General features: G+C 47.7%; 1 protein-coding gene across 1 annotated transcript; it reads left to right on the forward strand.

The window, feature by feature from the left end:
• The first annotated feature begins 2,097 nt into the window (after window positions 1-2,097).
• On the forward strand, window positions 2,098-15,788 carry LOC147096859 (olfactomedin-4-like). Its single transcript, XM_085973549.1, has 5 exons — window positions 2,098-2,188; window positions 3,335-3,487; window positions 8,758-8,967; window positions 12,532-12,682; window positions 14,157-15,788. Exons 1-5 carry the CDS (start codon window positions 2,147-2,149, stop codon window positions 14,972-14,974), a joined length of 1,374 nt encoding a protein of 457 aa, XP_085829675.1. The 5' UTR covers window positions 2,098-2,146; the 3' UTR covers window positions 14,975-15,788.
• Window positions 15,789-19,607: the final 3,819 nt, after the last annotated feature.

The raw sequence follows: 19,607 nt of genomic DNA on the forward strand, positions 1-19,607 counted from the left end.
CTCAGCTGCCTTTTTTCTCAAGATTTGACCAACAAGTTTGAGCATGTGTCGAGACAAGGGTGAGGCCTGAGGGGACCTTCCCAGTTACAAGTTTACACAAGGCCTGCACTGTGTTGTAATTTCCTGTTTACCGAGTGCACCGAGACCTGAGGGTAAAAGGATTTGTGACAGCGCTGTGCATTCATCGGGCAGCTCTTGCTCAATTACCAGAGATAGATGGGCTACAAGGAAGTGCCTCCTCACCTCAAGGGCGGCAGGAGCCAATAATGCACAACGGCCTGGGGTCCTCTGCTCCTCAGGCACTGCGCAGGCTGGTAGCCCAGGCAAGCGACCTCGCCGGCTCATTACAACGTCAGCTCCTTCAGCAGCTCAAGAAGAAGGCCCACCACCACCTTCTCAAGGGCAACTCGAGGTGGCCAATAAATGCCGGCCTTGACAACGACACTCACCTCCTGAAATGAATTTGAAGAAGTCCTGCAGTACCACACATCTCCTCCAGCATGGCCTTCTCCCCCCTCCCGCAATGCACGTGTCACTCTTGGAATCACAAAGTGACATCTCTTTTAGTTCACACCAAACACTCCACGCCTTCTGCTGCCCTCAAAGCTGGCACCAGCAACTTTGATCTGGTTAGCACTGGAAAAGATTTCCCTTTCTGGTAACTTCCACAAGATTATGACGGGTTTGGATAGGCTAGACGGGGAAAGGCTGTCCCCACTAGTTGATGGTACAAGGACTAGGGGACACAGATTTAAGGTTTTGGGCAAGAGATACAGGGGAGACGTGAGGAAAAACTTTTTTACGCAGCGAGTGGTGAGGACCTGGAACTCGCTGCCGACGGAAGTGGTGGAAGCGGAGACACTCAATGTTTTCAAGGGGAGACTGGATAGGCACTTGAGGGAAATAAACTTGCAGGGCTACAGGGCTAGAGCGGGGGAATGGGACTGACTGGATTGCTCCACAGAGAGCCAGCATGGACTCGATGGGCCGAATGGCCTCCTTCTGTGCCGTTATGACTCTATGGCTCTCACACTTCACAGTTTCTTTCATACAATCACTTCCCCCTCTTGTTCAATCTCTACAATCTGGAGTGCATCTTCACTACACAATATCCATTTAAACAATAGCATGGAATACTGGGCAAGAACTCACTTTCAAGTTAGTTGTTCCTAAGACAACTGGCATTGCACAATCATACAACTAGTCTGGCACCCTCTATCTGTCAGAGAGGGGGAAAGAAAGACTTGTATCTATATAGTGCCAGAGAGCAGGCAAGGCCTCGGTTTAACATCTCATGTGAAAGACGGCACCTCAGACAGTGCAGCACTCCCTCAGCTGTCAGCTGCGTTTCAGTTGGTAGCACACTCGCCTCTGAATCAGAAGGTTGTGGGTTCAAGTCCCACTCCAGGGATTTGAAGCACATAAAGCTAGGCTGACACTCCAGTGCAGTGCTGAGGGAGCGCTGCACTGTTGGAGGTGCCGTCTTTCGGATGGGATGTTAAACCGAGGCCCCGTCTGCTCTCTCAGGTGGACATAAAAGATCCCAAAGCACTATCTCCGAGCGGGGAAGTTCTCCCCGGTGTCCTGGGCCAATATTTATCCCTCAACCAACATAACAAAAACAGATGATCTGGTCATTATCACATGGCTGTTTGTGGGAGCTTGCTGTGCACAAATTGGCTGCTGTGTTTCCCACATTACAAAAGTGACTACACTCCAAAAAGTACTTCATTGGCTGCAAAGTGCTTTGAGACATCTGGTGGTCATGAAAGGCGCTATAGAAATGCAAGTCTTTCTTTCTCAGTACTGCACTGGAAGATGAGCCTGGAGTTTTGTGCTCGAGTCCCTGGAGTGGGACTTGAACCCCCAACCTTCTGACTCAGAGGTGAGTGTGCTACCCACTGAGCCCTCAGCTAGAAGGTGCCCTGGGCTACCTGTCGTCATGGAAATGACTCAACAGCTCCTTGTGCTGGTTTAATAGCTGTCCCTTTAGATGCGTGTTGTCAGAAAGTTTTCCATTTCTGACTTAATTCCAAAAGAATGTGTCTCTAAATTTGGGGAGGAGTTTCTGGCGAGCTTGTTATTTAAACCTTGTTGTAAACCCACCCTCCTGCATCTTGTAGGTGAGCTCAGAAGCAGAACAAAGATGCTGCTCCTTCTACTGGTCGCAGTTACTCTCCTGCCTTCCGTAAGTTTATTTCTAATTTACGTTTACTTAAAGCCACTTCAGAATATGCGTTTTTCATTTCTGTTTTGGATCTTTCTGTGCTTGACTCACCTTGTGTCAGCCGTGACTCAGTGGGTAGCGCTCGTGCCTCCAAGTCAGAAGGTCGTGGGTTCAAGTCCCACTCCAGAGACTTGAACACAAAAATCTAGGCTGACACTCCAGTGCGGTGCTGAGGGAGTGCTGCACTGTTGGAGGGGTGAAGCAGTGTTACCAACCCGGGGGAGGGGTGAAACAGTGTTACCAGCCCAGGGGAGGAGGTGAAACAGTGTTACCAGCCCGGGGGAGGGGTGAAACAGTGTTACCAGCCCGGGGGAGGGGTGAAGCAGTGTTACCAGCCCGGGGGAGGGGGTGAAGCAGTGTTACTAGCCTGGGGGAGGGGTGAAACAGTGTTACCAGCCCGGGGGAGGGGTGAAGCAGTGTTACCAGCCCGGGGGAGGGGTGAAGCAGTGTTACCAGCCCGGGGGAGGGGGTGAAGCAGTGTTACTAGCCTGGGGGAGGGGTGAAACAGTGTTACCAGCCCGGGGGAGGGGTGAAGCAGTGTTACCAGCCCGGGGGAGGGGTGAAGCAGTGTTACCAGCCCGGGGGAGGGGTGAAGCAGTGTTTCCAGCCCGGGGGAGGGGTGAAGCAGTGTTACCAGCCCAGGGGAGGGGTGAAACAGTGTTACCAGCCCGGCGGAGGGGTGAAGCAGTGTTACCAGTCCAGGGGAGGGGTGAAGCAGTGTTACCAGCCCGGGGGAGGGGTGAAGCAGTGTTACCAGCCCAGGGGAGGGGTGAAACAGTGTTACCAGCCCGGCGGAGGGGTGAAGCAGTGTTACCAGTCCAGGGGAGGGGTGAAGCAGTGTTACCAGCCCGGGGGAGGGGTGAAGCAGTTTTTCCAGCCCGGGGGAGGGGTGAAGCAGTGTTACCAGCCCGGGGGAGGGGTGAAACAGTGTTACCAGCCCGGCGGAGGGGTGAAGCAGTGTTACCAGTCCAGGGGAGGGGTGAAGCAGTGTTACCAGCCCGGCGGAGGGGTGAAGCAGTGTTACCAGCCCGGCGGAGGGGTGAAGCAGTGTTACCAGCTCGCACAGTGCTGAATGAGTTGCACTAATTCTGATCTCTATGGTTACAGTTTGGGCAGACTGCCAATGGGACAGTCAACAGCGATGGAGTGTGTGTCTGTTCGGTGATTTTGCCTGATAACTCATTCCCGGTGCAAAAAGTGGAATATTTGGAAAAATCATCACAACAGCTCAGTATCAGCGTGCAACGTGAAATCACCAAGGTATGGATATTACTGGGACACTCTGCCCTCTTTCAGACTCTGCGCTAACAAATTAATTATTATATTGCATCGCCCTAGAACCAGAGTCAAAATAATGGTGAGACAAAACTGCTCGGCAATCCCTACCCCACGATATTAATGGAGCAATACTGACGGGTGATATGGACGGGGTGTTTATCAATGGAGGATATTGATGGGTGATATGAATGGGGTGTTTATCAATGGGGGATATTGATGGGTAATATGGACGGGGTGTTTATCAATAGGGTATATTGATGGGTGATATGAATGGGGTGTTTATCAATGGGGGATATTGATGGGTGATATGAATGGGGTGTTTATCAATGGGGAATATTGATGGGTGATATGGATGGGGTGTTTATCAATGGGGAATATTGATGGGTGATATGGATGGGGTGTTTATCAATGGGGTATATTGATGGGTGATATGGACGGGGTGTTTATCAATGGGGAATATTGATGGGTGATATGAATGGGGTGTTTATCAATGAGGGATATTGACGGGTGATATGGATGGGATGTTTATCAATGAGGGATATTGATGGGTGATATGGATGGGGTGTTTATCAATGAGGGATATTGACGGGTGATATGGATGGGATGTTTATCAATGAGGGATATTGATGGGTGATATGGATGGGGTGTTTATCAATGAGGGATATTGACGGGTGATATGAATGGGGTGTTTATCAATGAGGGATATTGAGGTGTGATATGAATGGGGTGTTTATCAATGGTTTATTGTTGGTTGATATGGATGGGGTGTTTATTAATTGGGAATATTGATGGGTGATATAAATGGGGTGTTTATCAATGGGGGATATTAACATTCAACTGTTAGTCAACCGCCTCCCTTCTATGGTTCAAAATGAAACATTCGAGTAAGCACAAGACACTTGACGGTGGAGTATACGGAACAGACTTTATTGATCTCTAGCGTAGGTGATCGGCCCAACTAGACACAGAGAGTGGCTTTTGGTTTCTAGTTCTACCATTCGAGCCCTCTGAACTGTTGATAACCATGTTCCTTTATACACCATATATTTTGCCTACAGCAAAGATACATGTCACAGATAAGACCTCATGACATATCTGTTCCTGAATTCCTTGAAAACAATCTATTCATGGAAACAGCTTACGCGCCCTGGATGACAAAGGAAATAAAAATTAAAAAGAAACAGTAAAAGGAGACTTATGACAAAGGTCAGGAGCAAGATTCAATCAATAACCAGGAAGGTTATGGAAAGTACAGGAGGGGATAGAAAAAGTTAATACTGGAGGAATAGAGAGGTTACGAGAAAAGATTAGCAGGCAACATTAAATTGAACCCGAAAACATTCTAGAAACATATAAAGTGTAAGCGATTAGCTAGGGAAAAAGTTGGACCTATTAAGGACTCAAATGGAAATCTTCATGTGGAGGCAGAGGACATGGCAAAGTATTAAATGAATACTTTGCATCTGTCTTCACAAAGGAAGCGGATGAGGTGAATATTACACTGAAAGAGGAGAGGGAAGTTATGGACAGGATAGTGATAGATAGAGGAGACGTACTAAAATGATCAGCATTACTGAAAGTTGGTAAGTCACCTGGTCTGGATTAAATGCATCCTGGGTTGCTGGAAGAAGCAAAGCTAGAAATAGCAGAGGAATTGGTCACAATCTTTCAATCCTCATTGGATAGAGGAGTAGTGCTGGAGGACAGGAAGGTTGCTAATGTTATACCACTATTCAAGAAAGGGGGGAGGGATAAACCAGGATACTACAAGCCAGTCAGCTTAACATCGGTGGTGGGGAAGTTATTGGAAACCATTATCAGGGACAAAATAAACTTTCATTTGGAAAGGCATGGGTTAATCAAGGAAAGCCAGCATGGATTTGTTAAAGGCATATCGTGTCTGACTAACTTGATTGAATTCTTTGATGAGGTAACAGAGATGGTTGATCAAGGTAGTGCAGTAGATGCTGTATATATGGACTTTTGGAAGGCATTCAATAAAGTGCCACAAAGGAGGCTTATTAAGAAGATGGAAGCCCATGGAATTAAGGGGAAAGTGGTGGTATGGATACATAATTGTCTCAGTGACAGGAAGCAGAGGGTGGTAGTGGATGGATGTTTTTCAGACTGGGAGGTGGTTTGCAGTGGGGTTCTCCAAGGGCCAGTTTTGGGTCCATTACTCTTTGCAATTTTTATAAACGGCCTAGACTTGGGCATGGGGAGCAGCATTATAAAGTTTGCAGATAATACAAAACTTAACAAAGTAGTAGATCATGATGAGGATAGTTATAGGCTTCAGGATGACAGACAGGTTGGTGAAATGGGCAGAAGCACGGCAGATGAAGTTCAATGCAGGGAAGTGTGAATTGATGCACTTTGGGAGGACTAGTATGGAAAGACAGTGTTATAAATCTCATCATCATACAGGAACTACTCTTGAAATAACACTGGACGGCCAGCTGGTGGCGCCGTCCAAGGAGTATAAATACTCGGGCGTAGGCCAGCTTGCCCAGGGATACTTTGTAAGACAAGGAACTAGTGAAGTACAACTAGACCTCCATGTTTTGAAACAAGTTGATTAAAGCCTTGCTTTATACTCGAACCAAGTGCGTAGTGAGTTTTATTACGTCAGACAGTATACAATAAATGGCATGATTTTGAAAAGTGTAGATGAGCAGAGAGACCTTGGTGTCCATATATCCTTAAAGGTGGCAGGGCAAGTTGATAAAAAAGCATATGGGTCACTTGGGTTTTTACATAGAGGAATAGAATATAAAAGCAAAGAGACATGAGGAAGAACTTTTTTACGCAGCGAGTGGTGAGGATCTGGAATGCACTGCCTGAAAGGGTGGTGGAGGCAGACTCAATCATGGCTTTCAAAAGGGAATTGGATAAGTACCTGAAAGAAAAAAATTTGCAGGGTTACGGGGAAAGGGAGGGGGAGTGGGATTAGCCGAAGTGCACTTGCAGAGAGCCGGCACGGGCTCGACGGGCCGAATGGCCTCCTTCTGTGCTGTAACCATTCTATGATTCTATGCTAGAACTTAATAAATCACGGGTTAGGCTTCAGCTGGAGTAATGTGGACAATTCACAGCCCCACACTTCAGGAAAGATCTCAAGGCCTTAGAAAGGGTACATGGAGGTTCACCACGATGTTGCCAGGGATGAGGGACTTCAGTTATGAGGAGAGGTTGGGAAAGGTTAGGGCTGTTCTCCTTGGAACAGAGAAGGTTCAGAGGTGACCTAATAGAGGTTTTCAAGATGATGAAAGGTTTTGAAAGAGTAAATAGTGAAAAACGATTCCCTCTGGTGAGTGGGTCAATAATTAGAGGTCATAGATTCAAAAGCATTGGAAAAACATAGGAGCAGGAATAGGCCATTCGGCCCTTCTCCGCCATTCAACGAGATCATGGCTGATCATCCAAACCCTAGCACCTGGTCCCTACACCGACAGCCATCCCACCCAAGCCCTATCCCCGTAACCCCACGTATTTAATCCCCCCTAACACTAAGGGCCAATTTTTATCATGGCCAATCAACCTAACCCGCACATCTTTGGACTGTGGGAGGAAACCGGAGCACCCGGAGGAAACCCACGCAAACACGGGGGGAATGTGCAAACTCCACACAGACAGTCACCCGAGGCCGGATTTGAACCCGGGTCCCTGGCGCTGTGAGGCAACAGTGCTAATCACTATGCCACCATGCTGAGGGGAGATAAGGAGACATTTTTTCACTCGGAGAGATGTTGGGATCTGGAACTTTCTTCTTGAAAAGGTGGTAGAAGCTGATTCCATCAATAATTTTAAAAGGGAGTTGGGCGGGTACTTCAGGATGAGGAACTCACAGGGTTACGGACAAAAAGCGGGGATGTGGGACTAAGCATGACTGCTCTTTCAAAGAGCCAGCACAGGCACGACGGGCCGAATGGCCTCCTTCTGTGATTTAAGTTTCTATGATCTATGATTCTAGTTGTAGCTGCTTATTTCAAAACCATTTCCCTCAAACAAGACTTCCTGACTTAACTGTTCTTGAACCCTTTGAGAAACAGGCTTTATTAACCGTTATATTTCTACACTATAGTTAATGGATCCCTCAACCTATGTTTATTACCCTAGCCACTACAGTTATACTTTAATCACTCATGGCTGACGTCATTACTGTCCCATATTTCCCAGCACAGCATTTCTCATATGTAACATTCAGACACTAAAAGCAGAAGACAAGCCAGGCTTTCCTCTCACGATGCTTCAAAGCCATCCTGTTTATCCTGGAAAGTCAGTTGCTCTAAGAACATAAGAACATAAGAAATAGGAGCAGGAGGAGGCCACTTGGCCCTTCGAGCCTGCTCCGCCATTCAATAAGATCATGGCTGATCTTCTATCTCATCTCCACTTTCCTGAACTATCCCCATATCCCTTGATTCCCTTAATATTCAAAAATCTATCGATCTCAGCCTTGAATATACTCAACGACTGAGCCTCCTCAGCCCTCTGGGGTAGAGAATTCCAAAGATTCACCACCCTCTGAGTGAAGAAATTTCTCCTCATCTCAGTCCTAAATGGCCGACCCCTTATTCTGGGACTGTGACCCCTGGTTCTAGACTCCCCAGCCAGGGGAAACATCCTCCCTGCATCTACCCTGTCAAGCCCTGTAAGAATTTTGTATGTTTCAATGAGGTCACCTCTCATTCTTCTAAACTCTAGAGAATATAGGCCTAGTCTACTCAACCTCTCCTAATTGACAATCTCCTCATCCCAGGAACCAGTCTGGTGAACCTTTGTTGCACTCCCTCTATGGCAAGTATATCCTTCCTTAGGTAAGGAGACCAAAACTGTCCACAATACTCCAGGTGTGGTCTCACCAGGGCCCGATAAAATTGCAGTAAGACGTCTTTACTCTTATACTCAAATCCTCTTGTAATAAAGGCCAACATACGATTTGCTTTCCTAATTGCTTGCTGTACCTGCATCTTAACTAAGATACAAGGAAGTTTGATTATTCATCCTTAACTTCCCAAGATGCCGAACAATACAACAATTCCGCCCTTAGTTCTTACAACATTAGGAAAACAACATTTACATATTTTTAGAGATGGGAATTCCTGTAGGAGGTGCACTATAAAGTGTTACCATGCACTCAACACATCAAACCAGAGTTGGCGTTCCAACAATGCAATGAGGTGCAAATAGGTCAAAGTGTCTGTGGAGGAGGCTGTAACTCTGTGTGTTCGCTGTGCTGCTCCACTCAGGTGCAGCAATATTCGCGGACCCTCTTCGTGCACGCGGCGAAGCTGCTGAATCTGACACGGCGGGTGGAGATAATAGAGACTGGCAGCTCCTACACCCAGCTCGACTTTGAGCTGCTGAAACTGGAGATCCGAGAGCTGGAGTCCCTCACCAGTCAGCTGAGGCTCATGGTCAACGGAAGCAACACCATCATCGAGCAGCTTTATATCGAGGTCAGGAAGCGATATTAGGTGTAAAAAAACCAATTAATTCAGCTTATTACAGGAAACTCTTTTTTATCCGGCACCGACGGGACCGGCGTGGTGCCGGTTTATCAAAAAGTCCGGATTACAGAGAGGTATTGTAAAAGGTACGAGAGCCCCGTACACAGCAACAGATCCAGGCGTCCCTGTTGCTATGCAACAGGTGCAGGAACCCCGGTTACACGGCCACAGATCCAGGAACGGCCACTAATATGAAGTAAAACTTACCTGAACCTACTCCTGAATTTTGCCGGTTAACAGAGATTTCCGGTGCCGGTAAATCGAGAGTTTCCTGTACATTGTGTTTTTCTGTCCTTTATTGGCTGAACATGTTTTGTGTTTTGTTTAAAAATGAATCACCAGGGGAACAGACGGTAGAGAGTTACTGACCTGATGGAGGGGACCTATTAGCCCAACAACGACTAGCATTTATATAGCGCCTTTAAAATAGCAGAACATCCCAAGGCGCTTCACAGGGGCGTTATCAAACAAAATCTGACACCGAGCCACATAAGGAGATCATGGGCCAGAAATTCGGATCCCCACAGGTGAGCATGCACGGGGTACTCACGCGTTGGCCCAACGAAAGTGTCGGTTTCGTGCATGCACTGCGCATGCGTGGGAAACCAGAACTTCCGTTCCCTTAAAGGAAGGGGTTCACAGGTCGGACGCGTGCGCCGGAGAGGCAGCGCGTACGCCTGGAACTTACCGTTTTTTTCTCCAGGTTTCTCCGGGAGCGTAAGCCTCCAGCAGCTACGCTTTTAAAAAGCAGGCGCAAGGCCTGCTTTTAACAAGGTAAGTGGTGAATTAAGTAAAATTAAAACATTTTTTCCACAGCTTTATTATTTTTAAATACTTTAAAGAAAGGTAAGTTTATTTTTTAGCCCCGTTAGAAAATGTAATTAATTATTTTAAAAATTTAAATTATTGTTTAAAATAGTTATTTCATGTAATTTATAGTTATTTTTAAAATGTGATTTTTTAAAAATGTATTTGAAGTTTTAGTGATGTTTTGGGGCTGAATTGTATTCACAGATTTGACAGCTCTTCCTGTCAAATCTATGAATAGAGATTCCCTGCTCCGATTGGCTCTCCATGGCCCACGTGATCCCAGGGGACGCTTTGAACTAACTGCGCCCCTGGGATACGCAAGGACTGCGTGCCGGCAGTTGGAGGAGGCCCAGGATCGGAATCCCATGGGGGCCCACAGCACAACGGCCGGCGCGCTAGGTAAGTGCAGGTCGGGGGCTTGCACCCGCGGGAAGCCTCCGACCCGAATGTCTGGGCCATTAGGACAGATGACCAAAAAGTTTGGTTCGAGACGTAGGTTTTAAGGAGCGTCTTAAAGGAGGAGTGAGAGGTAGAGAGGTTTAGGGAGGGAATTCCAGATTAGGGTCCAGGCAGCTGAAGCCATGGCCGCTAATGGTGGATGAGCAGGATCGGGATGCTCAAGAGTTCAGAATCAGAGCAGCGCAGAGCCGTAGTAGCAGCAACCGTAATAGGCACAATTGTAGTTGCAGGTACGATGGCCCTCGCTGTGCTGGGATTTCTATGTTCTGTAACCCAGACTTTATCAGCAATCATATCAGCCTGCAATCTCTTGTTTGAATCCCTCCAATCCAGTTTCCACCATCCCCACAGCACCAAAACAGCTCTAATCAAAGTCACAAATGATATTGTGTGTGTCTGTGGTGAATTCTTCCTTCTCATACTCCTTGGCCTCTTCATAGCTTTTAGTAGGGTTGACCTTACTATCCTCCTCCAATGCCTCTCCTCTGTTGTCCATCTCCATGTGACTACCATCACTTGATGACACTCTTACCTCGCTGACTGTAGCCAGAGCAGCTCTAGCAAAGGCTTATTTTCCCATTCCCACATCTTTTCCTTGAGGGTGGCCCAAGGATCTATCCTTGCACCCCACTTTCCTCTTCTTCTGCATACTCCCTGTCATGAATCTGATCATGACTCATGAAGTAACACTGGGCGGCCAGCTGGTGGCGCCGTCCAAGGAGTATAAATACTCGGGCGTGGGCCCAGCTTGCTCAGGACGTTTCTGTAACCAGGAACTAGTGATGTAACTAGAATCTCCTGGTTGTGAAACAGTTGATTAAAGCTTTGTTTTATACTCAAAGTGCTCAGTAGTCTTTTCACATCGCTCCCCATTAGCAATGTCATCCGTAGACAATGGTTCAGCTAACAGCTAACACATGTCCACTGGTGACACCCAGATCCACCTCTCTCGATCCCTCCTACTTCCTCCCACTGTCTCACTGTCCATGTCTGATTCCCCAGCCTTGGATGAGCCTTAACGGCCTTCAGTTCAACAATGGGAAGGCTGAAGCCATCGTCTTCAACCCCCTCCACACACCCGATTCCTCGCCACTGAAAGAATCAACCTCCCGCTGCCAAGGTCAAAAGAACCAGGGCAGGAGATGAGGAGAAATGTTTTTTCCGCAGTGAGTTCTTATGATCTGGAATGCACTACCTGAAAGGGTGGTGGAAGTCGATGCAATGGTAACTTTCAAAATGGAATTGGATAAACAACAGCAACAACAACAAAATGTATTTATATAACGCCTTTAACATAGTAAAACATCCTAAGGCACTTCACAGGAGTATTAAAAGACAAACAATTTGACACGCACTACATAAGGAGAAATTAGGGCAGGTGACCAAAAGCTTGGTCAAAGAGGTAGGTTTTAAGGAGTGTCATAAAGGAGGAAAGAGAGGCGGAGAGGTTTAGGGAGGGAATTCCAGAGCTTAGGGCCCAGGCAGCTGAAGGCACAGCCGCCAATGCTGGAGCGATTATAATCAGGGATGCTTAAGAGGGCAGAATTAGAGGAGCACAGATATCTCGGGGTGGGTTGTGGGGCTTGAGGAGGTTACAGAGATAGGGAGGGGGTGAGGCCACGGAGGGATTTGAAAACAAGGATGAGAATTTTGAAATCGAGGCGTTGCTGAACCGGGAGCCAATGTAGGTCAACGAGCACAGGGGCGATGGGTGAATGGGACTTGGTGCGAGTTAGGACACAGGCAGCCGAGTTTTGGATGACCTCAAGTTTATGTAGGGTGGAATGTTGGACTTGAAATGGTAAGATTTGCAGGGCTATGGGGAAAAAGTCGTGGAGTGGGACTAATTGAATAATTCCCATCCCAAACTCCTCTCCATCTTTATATCTCTCTCCTACTTCAAGTCCCTCCTTGAAGGCAACCTTTTCAACCAAGATTAAGGGGTGATCTAACTGATGTGCTTAAGATCATTAAAGGAGTTGATAGGATAGATAAAGCAAAATTATTACATCTGCTGGGGGAGTCCAAAAGGGGGCATAACCTTAAAATTTCAAAACTGAGATCGATAGATTTTTGTTGGTTAAGGTTATTAAGGGTTACAGAACCACGGTGGGTAGATGGAGTTAAGATGCAGATCAGCCGTGATCTAATTGACTGGCGGAACAGGCTCGAGGGGCTGAATGGCCTCCGCCTGATCCGATCATTTCAAAGACTGCTCCCTTTAACTGCCCCTGTTTATTTCAGATTTCGAACATGTCTCATACTGTCAGCAAACTGGAGTTGTTCGATAAACAAAACGTGCTGGCGATCCGCAGAGAAATTGTGCTGCTGAAGAAACGGCTTCGGGACTGCGAAGAGAATCAAGTTGCACCGACTCTTGCCCCCATTGACTACGGTCAGTTATTAATCGAGGTTAACGGTGATTGGGTGAAAGAGTGTGCCTCTTAAAGGGGGAGGGAAGTCATCAGCTCTGGATCATTATTCGGCTAATAACCGCACAATGCAATGACATGACTAGAGTCATGATATACATCATTGCTTTCAAAGTACGACATTGCATCACTTCCTGCAACAGCACTATGAGCAACGCCACGGGATATCTGCTAGTCCGCTTAAAAGGTAGATTGTTTCCTCAGGATTTCTCATCATTATTTAAGGGCCACCCAATGGCTCAGTGGGCAGCACTCTCGCCGCTCCAAACAGAAGGTTTGTGGGTTCAAGTCCCACTTCAGAAGCCTGAGCACAAACATCTAGGCTGACACTCCCAGTGATGACTTCATCACCGTGCACAGCTCCCCGGCCGCAAACTTGGCTCACGCCCCCTGACCTACCACCAGGCGCTATGTCCGACAGGGTCAAGGGGGGTGTTCGTGCAGGTGGGGCGGCGATATTTAAAGGGCGGGTGGCCATTTTCTTTTGCAGCACCTGCCCCCTCTCACCTCCTCCCGCGGCTGCCGGCCGCGATCGGGCACTTTTGCTGGCACCCCTCTACCCGATGGTCCAGCAGGGCCCCGGTTTGCGCTGCGCAACTCCCCTCCCCTTTAATCAGGGGAGGGAGGCCTACAGTAGCGCCGCAATATTGAGCTGGAGCGCCCCAAGAGGGAGGGGGAGCGCTTCCAGTAGTGTCCCGCCTCCTGCTTGGGGCGCTACCATCCAATTTCGACTGCGGGGGCGCTAACTGTTTCGGGGCGCTAAAATTGTTCCCCGCTAATCTCTCTGGGTTTAACTTTTAGTGGGGGATTTAACAGTGTAATTACTAAGTTTTGGTCAGTTTGGCTGATTTCACTTATTGTTGGGCGGCGGGTGGGCGGGAGGCACAGCTAAGCCTATTTCGGAGCTGTCACTGACTGACCGCAGCGTCGGGATTTCCGCATGCGCCTGTGCCAAATCCCAAAGCTGAGGTCAGTTTAAAAGGAGGAATGGCGGGCCAATACTTTCATTTCAGATTCCTATTTAGAACGAGATAGCAAAACTTACAGCATCTTGGGAAGCAGAGAAATAGAGTTGGTTGGCATGTCAGAGTTTCTTTGCAATACAGGTAGAGATGCTGGGATGTGCAGATTGGAGATGTTACAGCACCACCATGGGGCCGGAGGGCACAATTACAGCGTGACAGTTTACATAGAGTTTCAATTATAAAGGTGGAGATAGGAATTTATAATGGAAAAGATTTGATGCAAAAGTGTGAGAAAAGTTTGACAATCCAAAGTGGGTTAGATGTAAGATGTTAATGTATTATAGACATTGTAGTGTGCATGAAATATACGCATGTGTATTTTAGTCCAATGGCGCATTGCCTGGAACCAAAGCATCAAATTTGAAAAATGCCAATACCCAAAGCTGAACTAGATCTTACTTTTTTCAAACAGGGAGCTGCAATCATGGCGGGCTTCTGAATGTAACTGTGCCCATCGTAACCCAACTGAACTGGAGAGGATTCAGTTATAAATATGGAGGCTGGGGCAAAGATCCTGCTCCACTGCCCAGTAAAAAGGAGGTGTATTGGGTGGCACCACTCAACACAGATGGACGAGTACTCGACATCTTCAGACTCTACAATTCACACGATGATTTGCTGCTCTACAGGAATCCAACAGAGAAAAGACTTCTGATTTCAGGGCATTACACTTATGCAGGGCAAGGAAGTGGAGTGGTTTTGTACAGTAACTCCTTGTATTACAACTGTTACAATACTCGGGACATGTGCAGCTTTAACATAGACACTGGTGATGTACAGAGGCAAACTCTTGAAGGTGCAGCTTACAACAACAGGTTTTCTTATGCGGGCGTCACATACCAGGACATGGACTTTGCTGTCGATGAAACTGGGCTGTGGGTCATTTACTCCACTGAGGAAAATGCTGGAAATATTGTTATTAGTAAAATTAACATGACCTCCTTCACTGTGGAAAGGACATGGGTCACCAGCCAGTATAAAGCTGGTGTGACCAATGCCTTCATGATATGTGGGGTGTTGTATGCAATTAAGCCGGAGAGCACACGGATTGAGGAGATTTTCTTTACATTTGATACCAAAACTGGTGAGGAAGACAGGGCGAGTATAAAGATGGATAAAGTGATGGAGACACTGCAGAGTGTTAGTTACGACCCATCCGACCACAAGCTCTATGCGTACAATGATGGCTACCAGGTGACTTACGATGTGATATTTAAACGCGATGAATGACCATCGTAATCTCGACAGATCAATTTTAACAATTAGCAAACTGATCAACAGGGGCGGGGAATCACTGGGGGAATCTGGGTCCAAATTGGAAATTCTCTACCTGAATCTCAGGTTAGATTTAGACTCCACGTTACACTCTTCTTACCATCACACCTTAACCTGCAGCGCCAAAGATCCTGAAAATAAATTCGCCCAGATCGACTAGCATGTGTCGTCCGAGGTCTGACTAATTCTATCTGAAGATGTCCACAGTCCCAGCGGTGAATCAAACCAAATTGGCCGTGGTTGGGCTGGTCGGACACTCAGTGCAAGAGTTGGCGGGCGGGTATCTGAACTCAAGCTGACGCTGCAACTTACGGCTTTGGAAGACGAGCCAAAGCCAGAATGGGTTAAGTTCTAATCTGCAAAATAGCTCTGAGATTGAATTTGCAAATGTGAGAGGCAGGTGATCTATCTGTTAAGGTTTAATTGACTGAGTTCTTTCAACTGTTGGACAAGTTGACACGGTAAGCATGAAGAGGTGTCCTTTCAGATGGATGGTGACCTTCTGACTGTGAGAATAGCTCTGGGTGTGACGGTTCGTTTAGTATCTGAACAGCTGTCCTGCTGGATGGGCAGATGGTAAAAACCTCACACAGGGAGAAAGTGCTTCTGGTCGCAGTCTCATTCCTGGGTGTTGTATTCATTCATTTTCTGCCTCTGTCACTAATTATTATAGGAGTTAATTATCAGATATAAAGTGACAAGTGTTTATCTGGAGATTTACACCGGAATTCTCAGCAAATTTATTAATAAATAGCCGCATCTACAAAGATTGTGTTGTGTGTTACTAATTGCATTTGTTTATTCTAAGTTTCTTTACTTTTCAGCCCTTTATTCCCATCTGTACACTCTTTGATTCCCCCCTCGCCATACCTGGGATGGCAGGAATGACGTATGAGGAGAGATTGGGTCGATTGGGCTTAGACTCGCTGGAGTTTAGAAGAATGAGAGGGGATCTCATTGAAACTTATAAAATTCTAACAGGACTAGACAGACTAGATGCAGGAAGGATGTTCCCGATGGCGGGGGAGTCCAGAACCAGGGGTCACAGTCTAAGGATAAGGGGTAAGCCATTTAGGACAGAGATGAGGAGGAATTTCTTCACCCAGAGAGTGGTGAACCTGTGGAATTCTCTACCACGGAAGGCAGTTGAGGCCAATTCATTAAATATATTCAAGAAGGAGTTAGATATATTTCTTAAGGCTAAAGGGATCAAGGGATATGGGGAGAAGGCAGGGACAGGGTACTGAGTTTGGATGATCAGCCATGATCTCATTGAATGGCGGAGCAGGCTCAAGGGGCCGAATGGCCTACTCCTGCTCCTGTCTTCTATGTTTCTATGTTTCTATCTCTATCACACCACGCAACAAAAGCAAAAAGCTGCGGCGGCTGGAAATCAGAAAAAAAACCGCAAAGTGCTAGAAATACTCAGCGGGTCAGGCAGCGTCTGTGGAGAGAGAAACAGAGTTAACGTTTCAGCTCGATGACCTCCTCTACACTGGGGAGACCAAACGCAGATTGGGCGACCGCTTTGCGTTACACTTCCGTTCAGTTCCCGAGCTTCCAGTCGCCTGTCACTTTAATTCTTCGCCCAACTCCCACTCTGACCTCTCCGTCCTCGGCCTCCGACACTGTTCCAACGAAGCTCAACGTAAGCTCGAGGAACAGCACCTCCTCTTCCGATTAGGAACTTTACAACCTTCAGGACTCAACTCTGAGTTCAACAATTTCAGACCATAACCTCTGCCCCCATTTTTTCGGACACCAGCTGCTGATGATTCTGCTATTCCCATTCACACCTCCTCTCGACCCATTTCTTTACTTGTCCCATTACCATCTCCCTTCGCCTTGCACCATCATAAAGAAACAGTTCTGCCGAAAGGCCATCAAGCTGAAACGTTAATTCTGCTTCTCACTGAGAGTTCGGCACAGGCTCTTGTTCCTGGGTTTCTGCCAATGTCCCACTCGATCCCAGCTGTAGTCAGTGTACAAGAGTATCCTAAAGCCCCTGATCCAGTCGGTTTGCTTTCCTCTCCCTGCTGTCTAGCTCCTTCTGTGGGTATGTTTCCCAACCGGTAGCAACCATGAGAAGGGGCAGAAAACCAGTGATTGCAGCATCTGTTGGCGATTTCAGTGCTGTTTCCAGTCCGTTGCCTTGTAATTACACTAATCTTCTAACAGTTAGTTCCCAATGTTCATGAATATCAATTAAAGGTTTAGCAGGTGCCCCTAACACTGATTGGTGCATTTTACTGCAGGGTACAATATTCTCATTCATGATACCTCTTCACCCATCAACCCTGTGCTCGCTGACCCACGTTGGCTCCCAGTCCAGCAACAACTCGATCTTAAAATTCTCATCCTTTTGCTGAAATCCCTCCATGGTCTTGCCTCTCCCTATCTCTATAACCTACTGCAGCCTTACAGCAACTCTTGAGCATCTCTGATTATAATTGCTCAACCATTGGCAGTCATGCCTTCTGTTGCCTAGGCCCTAAGTTCTGGAATTCCCTCCCTAAACCTCTCCACCTCTCTACCTCTCTTTCCTCCTTTAAGACACGCCTTAAAACCAACTTCTTTGACCAAGCTTTTGGTCACCTGCCCTAATTTCTCCTTATGTGGCTCGGTGTCAAATTTTTTGTCTTATAACACTCCTGTGAAGCGCCTTGGGATGTTTTACTACGTTCAAGGTGCTATATAAATACAAGTTGTTGTTGTTGTAATACAACTGCAATCCCAGTCGGGAGCAGCGGGAGCAGCGAGGAGGAGCTCGGGAGAAAACCCGGCGACCAGCGAGGCCCGAGACCAGTCGGGAGCAGTGATTCAGAGCCGGTATAAAAACCGGAGAGAGGCGAGGCCCGAGACCAGTCGGGAGCAGCGGGAGCAGCGAGGAGGAGCTCGGGAGAAAACCCGGCGACCAGCGAGGCCCGAGACCAGTCGGGAGCAGTGATTCAGAGCCGGTATAAAAACCGGAGAGAGGCGAGGCCCGAGACCACAGCTGGGGCAGTCGGGAGCAGCGAGGAGGAGCTCGGGAGAAAACCCGGCGACCAGCGAGGCCCGAGACCAGTCGGGAGCAGTGATTCAGAGCCGGTATAAAAACCGGAGAGAGGCGAGGCCCGAGACCAGTCGGGAGCAGCGGGAGCAGCGAGGAGGAGCTTGGGAGAAAACCCGGCGACCAGCGAGGCCCGAGACCAGTCGGGAGCAGTGATTCAGAGCCGGTATAAAAACCGGAGAGAGGCGAGGCCCGAGACCACAGCTGGGGCAGTCGGGAGAGCAGGAGGCCAGTAACTGGTGAGTTTAAAAGCTCACCTTTCGCGGGCTTTTTCTTTCACAGCTGGTGCAGACGGGAGAGCAGGAGGCCAGTAACTCTTATATAGGTGGAGCTGTTGCTAAACCCGAAACACTACAGTGTAGTGTCTCCCACCCTTCCACCTCCTCTAACCTTTTAGGGGTTAGGGGAAGTTGAAAAGGTAGGTTCAATTTATTTTATTTCAGGAGCCTAACCTAGGTGGAGAAGGTTCCAGGACAGGAGGCGGCAGTGAAAATACAACACCAGAAAACAGGTAGGTGACTGGTTGGTGAGTACTTTCACAAACTTATTCTAAGTAGAATTCAATAGTTAAGCTAAATCGTAGTAAATAAAAGGGTATTGTAAGGGTTAAGTCATGGAAGGGCAGCTCGGACCCGTGTCATGCTTCTCCTGTGCCATGTGGGAAATCAGGGACACTGTCCCTGACAACTATGTGTGCAGGAAGTGTGTCCAGCTGCAGCTCCTAGCAGACCGCATGGCGGCGCTGGAGCTGCGAATGGACTCACTCTGGAGCATACGCGATGCTGAGGATGTTGTGGATAGCACATTCAGTGAGTTGGTCACACCGCAGGTAAAGGCTAGCTCAGACAGTAAATGGGTGACCAAAAGGCAGGGTAAAGGCAGGAAGGTAGTGCAGGAGTCACCTGCGGTCATCTCCCTCCAAAACAGGTTTACCGTTTTGGGTACTGTTGGGGGAGATGACTTATCAGGGGAAGGCACCAGCAGCCAGGTTCAGGGCACCATGACTGGCTCTGCTGCACAGAAGGGTGGGAAAAAAAGGGATAGGGCTATAGTGATAGGGGATTCAATTGTAAGGGGGATAGATAGGAGTTTCTGTGGCCGAGACCGAGACTCCAAGATGGTATGTTGCCTCCCTGGTGCAAGGGTCAAGGATGTCTCGGAGCGGGTGCAGAGCATTCTGAAGGGGGAGGGGGATCAGCCAGTTGTCGTGGTACATGTAGGTACCAACGATGTAGGTAAAAAGAGGGAGGAGGTCCTACAAGCTGAATTTAGGGAGTTAGGAGCTAAATTGAAAAGTAGGACCTCAAAGGTAGTAATCTCTGGATTGCTACCAGTGCCACGAGCTAATAAGTTTAGAGAGAGTAAGATAGATAAGCTAAATACGTGGCTTGAGCAGTGGTGCAAGGGAGAGGGATTTAAATTCTTGAGGCATTGGAACCAGTTCTTGGGGAGGAGTGACCTGTACCAAGGGGACGGTCTACACCTGAGCTGTGAGGGAGCCGATGTCCTCGGGGTAATATTTTCTAGGGCGGTTCGGGA

The sequence above is a fragment of the Somniosus microcephalus genome, chromosome 34, assembly GCF_052327205.1.
Source record: "Somniosus microcephalus isolate GS21.2 chromosome 34, FLI_Smic_1.0, whole genome shotgun sequence".
Classification (NCBI taxonomy): domain Eukaryota; kingdom Metazoa; phylum Chordata; class Chondrichthyes; order Squaliformes; family Somniosidae; genus Somniosus; species Somniosus microcephalus.